Below are 7448 nucleotides of genomic sequence, written 5' to 3' on the forward strand. Positions count from 1 at the left end.
GCCAGACTTGAAAGAAGTAAGTTTGAAGGCCAGACTTGAAAGAGGGAGGTTTAAAGACCAGACTAGAAAGAGGGAGGTTTAAAGACCAGACTGGAAAGAGGGCGGTTTGAAGGCCAGACTAGAAAGAGGGAGGTTTGAAGGCCAGACTTGAAAGAGGGAGGTTTAAAGGCCAGACTTGACAGAGGGAGGTTTAACGGCCAGACTAGAAAGAGGCAGGATAGAAGGCCAGACTTGAAAGAGGGAGGTTTAAAGACCAGACTTGAAAGAGGGAGGTTTGAAGGCCAGACTTGAAAGAAGTAAGTTTGAAGGCCAGACTTGAAAGAGGGAGGTTTAAAGGCCAGACTTGAAAGAGGGAGGTTTGAAGGCCAGACTTGAAAGAGGGCGGTTTGAAGGCCAGACTAGAAAGAGGGAGGTTTGAAGACCAGACTAGAAAGAGGGAGGTTTGAAGGCCAGACTAGAAAGAGGGAGGTTTGAAGACCAGACTAGAAAGAGGGAGGTTTGAAGGCCAGACTTGAAAGTAGTAGGTTTGAAGGCCAGACTTGAAAGAGGGAGGTTTAAAGGCCAGACTTGAAAGAAGTAGGTTTGAAGGCCAGACTTGAAAGAGGAAGGTTTGAAGGCCACACTAGAAAAAGGGAGGTTGAAAGGTCACACTAGAAAAAGGGAGGTTTAAAGGCCAGACTAGAAAGAGGCAGGATAGAAGGCCAGACTTGAAAGAGGGACGTTTAAAGACCAGACTTGAAAGAGGGAGGTTTGAAGGCCAGACTAGAAAGAGGCAGGATAGAAGGCCAGACTTGAAAGAGGGAGGTTTGAAGACCAGACTTGAAAGAGGGAGGTTTAAAGGCCAGACTTGAAAGAGGGAGGTTTGAAGGCCAGACTTGAAAGAGGGAGGTTTGAAGGCCAGACTAGAAAGAGGCAGGATAGAAGGCCAGACTTGAAAGAGGGAGGTTTAAAGGCCAGACTTGAAAGAAATAGGTTTGAAGGCCAGACTAGAAAGAGGGAGGTTTAAAGGCCAGACTTGAAAGAAATAGGTTTGAAGGCCAGACTAGAAAGAGGGAGGTTTGAAGGCCAGACTAGAAAGAGTGAGGTTTGTAGGGCAGTCTTGAAAGAGGGCGGTTTAAAGGCCAGACTGGAAAGAGGGAGGTTTAAAGACCAGACTTGAAAGAGGGAGGTTTGAAGGCCAGACTTGAAAGAAGTAGGTTTGAAGGCCAGACTAGAAAGAGGGAGGTTTAAAGGCCAGACTTGAAAGAAATAGGTTTGAAGGCCAGACTTGAAAGAGGGAGGTTTAAAGGCCAGACTTGAAAGAGGGAGGTTTGAAGGCCAGACTTGAAAGAAGTAGGTTTGAAGGCCAGACTTGAAAGAGGGAGGTTTAAAGGCCAGACTTGACAGAGGGAGGTTTAAAGGCCAGACTAGAAAGAGGCAGGATAGAAGGCCAGACTGGAAAGAGGGAGGTTTGAAGGCCAGACTAGAAAGAGGGCGGTTTAATGGCCAGACTAGAAAGAGGGAGGTTTGAAGGCCAGACTTGAAAGAAGTAGGTTTGAAGGCCAGACTTGAAAGAGGGAGGTTTGAAGGCCAGACTAGAAAGAGGGAGGTTTGAAGGCCAGACTAGAAAGAGGGAGGTTTGAAGGCCAGACTTGAAAGAGGGAGGTTTGAAGGCCAGACTAGAAAGAGGGAGGTTTGAAGGCCAGACTAGAAAGAGGGAGGTTTGAAGGCCAGACTTAAAAGAGGGACGTTCCAAGTAAAGACTTGAAAGAGAGGGTGGGGGATCGGGGTGGGGGTTAAGGCCAGACTTGAAAGAGCTTATTTGATGAAGCGAGAGAGGGAGTTCGTTTTAAGTAAAACAGTGTATTTAATCAGTATAACCTCTCTTCATCTTTCACAGAAGATGAATTGATCTTGATACAGTATTCAGAAAGAGTGTCTTTAGTTTTCTTCAAAAGTGACACATACTGTGTTGTCATGTCTGCGGCGACCCGTTGAATGATGCGGTTAGGACCGGCATAAACGTGACGCTTGTGTGTGTGTGTGTGTGTGTGTGTGTGTGTGTGTGTGTGTGTGTGTGTGTGTGTGTGTGTGTGTGTGTGTGCTTGTGTGTGTGTGTGTGTGTGTGTGTCTGTCTGTCTGTCTGTCTGTCTGTTTAACTGAACGTCTCTTGACCGTTCTCTTCTTCCTGTCAGCTGCAGATGTCCGTGGTGTTCGTTGCAAACAGAGCTGGAGTCTTTTTTGTTTTGTTTTCGCTTTTGTGTGGGTATGTTCCTGTTGTCCGCAAGACCGAGGGGGTTACCGTGCACCCCACCCCCACACCCCAGCCCCATCCTTGCCCCCTCCGCCCAGGAATGATGTAGACTAGTCTTAAAATGTTTTTCACGGTCTGATGAACTCATTTTTACATGTTCCCAAGAAAACAATTGGGACAACTCAGAGTTACTGCCCTTGGCACAAGGGTACCCTCTCTTGGCCCGGGTAATGAATTTAAGACAAGCTCAACTTCGAACCCTCATAAATCATATGTATATAAAGAAAACCATCACATATCATATGCTTTCTTTTTTAGTGGAGTCTTTTCTATTCGAATGAATAGCTAGAATTGAAATACTCATTTATTCTTTCACAATTAAGGCTTGTATTGGCCTATTATCAAATGTTCGACGAATTAACATAGAATTGTCCTGTTGTCTTATCTTATCACTTCAGTATCGCTCTTTCCGAAATCAGTTTTATACAGAAACCTGCAGGGGTTCTCTAGGAATCTTTTCAGTACGTTTGAATGAATATTTGACTCTTTGGGCAGTCACACTGCTCGAGTTGCTTCCCCTACCCCCAAAATGCTGTCCATGCGATATAGGAAGTCTGCAGGTTCCAGCAGTCACCGTCGACCTATATCTTGACTGACGCTTCTCAAACGGAAACTACAGCTGTTTGTATAAGAAATGTTAGTATTCATAATTCGTCGAAGATTTGATAGTAGGCCAATGCAAGCCTTCATTGTGAAAGAATAAATGAAGATATTTCAATTCTGGATATTTGTTCGTGTAGAAAAGACACTATTGAAAAAGAAAACGTACAATATGTGACGATTTTCTTTACATAAATATGATTTATTGGGGTCTAAATTTGCGTTTGTCTTGATTTTATTGACCGGGTTGCGAGAGGGTACCCTTGTGCCAAGGGCAGTAACTCTGAGTGCGTCTCAATTTTCTTGGAAACATGCGAAAATGAGTTCAGCAGACCCCGAAGAACATTTTAAGACTAGTCTACATCATTCCTGGGGAGCGGGTGCACAGCAACCCCCTCGGCCTTGCAGACTAATGAGTAGGCTGAACAAAGATAAAACAGTTTTCTTTTTTTTAGGTAACTGCGGAAACATGGCAGATCTGGGTACGTTTCCCAAAAGCCCAAATTTTTAGATTGCATGAACTTTACATGTTTACTGTTTTTTTTAAAAAGATCTGTTTTCTACCTAGATTTTTTTTTTTTTCTTCAAAGTAAACTGTGAGCGTCACAGAAGATTAGAAAAGACTGATGGCTGCTATAAAAAAAAAAAATTTTTAAATACTGGCTTCGTCGCCGCTTCGATAGCGTACTGAAGAATGGTTCATCTCTGACATTTACATCAAAATTGTCCATTAAAAAAATGTAGACTCCAGCTGATTTAACTGCTGTTCAGTAATGATGTTCCCGAGGTAGACATGTCTCGGGGTAGGGGTGGTTGTGGACGTGCAAGACTCCGCTGGCGGGCTGTCAAACCCGTGTTGTACGGATAGCCCGCGGTACTTTGTGATGCCTTCCTGGTAGACGTTATGGCTGGCCGGGTCACGGTGCCAGACAGCAGTAAATTGTACCGTCCTTCATTCTGCAACCTCCGAGGACACCGTAAAACAATGCACCATCAGCACTGATGACTGGCTTAAAGCAGACTGTTAGTACAAGTCACCAGAAAGAAAGTACGCAGCGTGTTGTACCGTTGGTGTAAAGAATCTCCCTGAATAATCTAGAACTTATTACACAGTGACAATACAACAGCCTATTGTGAATAAATTGCTTCATTGCCACAGACTCTGCATCGTAACAGCGACTGCTGATTCTGTATTGAGTGAGTGTCGGGATAAAAACGGAAAGCCTTCCAGAGGGAAAGGACGCTTCCTGTGCTTGTGATTTTTGCTGTTAAGTTTTCCTCCTCAGTCTGACAGCCTTGCGATAAAAGTGGCTATGTGGAGGAGGTTATTTTGGGAGTGTGGGGTGGGGTGGGGGGGTAAATGTCAGCGTGCGGAGGTAGATCATCGAGCTCAGTGGGGGAGATACGGGGGATAGAAAGAGAACCCCACTTCTTTTATGACCCCAAGTCAATTTGTCTACGTACTGGGAGACTCCGATGATGATTTTATCAAGAAATAATGAAAATGTCAAACGTATGTTTTGTCGACATTATCGCTAGTGTGGATTTTTTTCCTGAAATGCTGCTGTGGTTTCAAGAACGATAGTTAAACTGGCAAACTGAGGTGTTTAATCAAAATATTGAACATAAAATATAACAGGGGCTTTCAATAGCTTTCCTTCTTCAACAGATCACACAATGACCGTATACCACAGCCTGTTGTGGATAAAGTCTCTTCTCTTCTGACTATATAGTGTACAGAATCAGGACAGTGAAATCATGTCACAAGGTATCGTTCAAAGCCACAACTGAACAACAGCGTGGAGCTGTCTGGAAGTCTATGCCACATAACTTCCCACAGTCCTTGCTGAGTGAATCAGTCCCGAGATACTATTGTGGTAGTGCTTACACTGCATTGTCAGATGTCAAGACGTCCAAGTTTGTTTGTTTCAGAACACAAACACTCAGTCGATGTGTTGGGCTGAAAGACCGTCTTGAAACTGTTCTCACCAGAGCAGCTGGCGAATTTCGTGGTGCAGTTTTTCGAGAGAAAACAGTCTGCAGACGCATTGATAAGTACAACACACACACACACACACGCGCGCGCGCGCACACACACACACACACACACGCACGCAAGCACGCACGAAAACACGCACGCACACGCACACACACACGCACGCACGCACATAAGCACGCACGCACGCACGCGTGCTCCCGCACGCACACACACACACACACACACACATACACACACACAAACAAACAAACACACGAGCGCGCGTGCGCATAAATGCACACATACACACATGCACGTCAAACTGCAACAGCAGCAACCACGGCAAAACTGTTCTCACAATTCTTACTTGTGTAGTTGAGTCTCTGAAAAATACTGTCAGAGAACTGCTGCCTTTGCTGACACAGTGCCAGGGAACTGACGACTTACCACGCTGATCTGATGGCTGACCCATCTGTGGCCACCTGTGCTTTCAACAGCGGAGATAAAAATATAAATCATTGCGACTCCAAACAATGGCAAGAAAGTACAGAGTTTGCGGTTGAATGACATTCCACGAACAATACAGCTAGAGAAAGAATAATTTTCATCAAACATCCTTCTCAAACGCTTCAAAATAAACATCCTATACGAATGCTTCAAGACAAACATCCCTTTCGAGCGTATCAAAATTATTACCCTTTATAAAAGATCCAAATAAACATCCTCTTCGAACGGAACAAAATCAACACCGCAGTGAATGAATGAACGCTCCAAATTAAACATCCGCTGCGAGTGCTTCGAAATAAGGACAAATGGAAACTGAGATGTTGGAATGAAACTGTGTTCCATCACGATCTCTCACAAAAGCGGCTACAGAAGCCTAGTATACTGCTGGCGAAATCGTTTCCACAAACGCTGAAATAAACATCTGAAGACTGGGACATCATTTTGTGACGAATAATTCTCCTCAGGCATGATGGAGTTGAAGCAAGAACAAGATTCTGTGGTCATCCAGATTGTGCTGTGTGTTATTTGTTTCTGGTTGTCATCTGATTATTCTTTGTTGCAGTTCTTTTGTGATTAACAGATATATATCCTGATATTGCCAGAATCATTGTTCTATCATGTTGTAATCATTTACTTTTGACGGTAACAGACTGTAACAGTAGCTGCCTGCCAATGAAGCTGTCTCAGTGCACTTCCCTTGATACCAAAACTTCACCGTTATCAAATCTCGTTTGTTTCCATTAATTGTTTCTTTGTTGTTATTGCCAGTGACTACATCTTCTTACTGTGCCAGTCCAAGACCAAAGGAACTGACAACGGAATTCTTTCCTTGAGCGTCTCGCTGAAACGGATATTCTTGAGAACCCATGCCCACCTGACGTTTGCAGTCATTTAACTGGAATCGATATTTTTCAGTGCTGGCTTTCAACTCGCTTCCTCCAGCGCCCATTTGACGTCATTTCCCGGAGACAGCTGCTCTCCCTTCAACGTCTGAGCACTGTGGGATACACCCTCCACGTCACGCTGCTGACTGCGAGGGTGGGCACGTCTCGTTCACTTCCGTTCAGTTATGCTTGTCGTTTTTAACCACTTTGCTTCTGCCAAGTGCAGACTGGTTCCTGCAATCATTCCTGCAGTTTCTTACGCACTTGGTGTTTGCATGTCTGAATCGCCAGCTTTCAGTTAGTTCTATGATTGTTGATCACTTCGCTTTTGCAAAGACCACCAAAAACTACATTGTGTTTTGTTCTGCAGACGCCCAGAGCAGTTGGGAATCAGCACAGAAGAGCAGTTGTGATAGTGACGTGGACTGGTGGAGAGAGCTTCTTGCGGGCAGCACGTGACCACAGACACGTAAAACATCAACTAACTGCACGTTGTCGCTCACGGAAATGACTGAGAGCGATAAGCACATAGAGTGAACTAATATTTAATGAAATCAATGAATGCATAAATGCATAAGGTTAATCGGTTAGTTAATAATTACGATACAAATTAGGAGAAATGCGTCAATCTATCAAGTAATTAACCAGAAAGAGCAAGATGATTCAAACTAATACATAACTCATATATAGGCCAGCTAGCTAAATATCTAGCTAACTAACTAACCAAGGAAATGACAATGAGAATTAAGAATGAACATGAACGCCTCTCAATAAAGTATCCAATCGGAAAGAGCGTAAATAATTGAACGAATAAACAACTAATACCTATCTAACTGCCAACCTACTTACCTACCGGCCCAACCAACCAACCAATGTCCAGCAGAATACAGAACTAAATAACAAAGAAACTAACAGACCCAAACGTTATTAAAAAATAAAATTAAAAAAATCTAAAGCCTCCCACCACGAAGAAGGACCCGGGCAAAATGACGTCCCCCAACGTCAGTGCAGAAGACACACTGGAAGTGTCGCTAAACGCCTCCCTGTCCATCCTCACCACCCTCATGAACCTGGACAACGTCACTGCTACGTCAGGCTACGGGGTCAGCGGTGGCGGTGCTGGTGGGGGTGAGCCGTTGGTCATGCAGAGGGAGGAGGAGGGGGAAGCGCTTCACTGCAACACCAA

At 44.4% G+C, this 7448-nt stretch overlaps 1 protein-coding gene across 1 annotated transcript in view; it reads left to right on the plus strand.

Moving 5' to 3' along the window:
• The first annotated feature begins 7248 nt into the window (after positions 1 to 7248).
• The window catches only part of LOC143276418 (nociceptin receptor-like), a 4193-nt gene continuing 3993 nt past the window's right edge, over positions 7249 to 7448 (plus strand). Inside the window, exon 1 of the mRNA XM_076580905.1 lies at positions 7249 to 7448. This exon is cut by the window's right edge and continues 92 nt beyond it. Coding sequence (XP_076437020.1) covers positions 7249 to 7448 — 200 coding nt within the window.

This window comes from Babylonia areolata, chromosome 32, assembly GCF_041734735.1.
Source record: "Babylonia areolata isolate BAREFJ2019XMU chromosome 32, ASM4173473v1, whole genome shotgun sequence".
Lineage (NCBI taxonomy): Eukaryota > Metazoa > Mollusca > Gastropoda > Neogastropoda > Buccinidae > Babylonia > Babylonia areolata.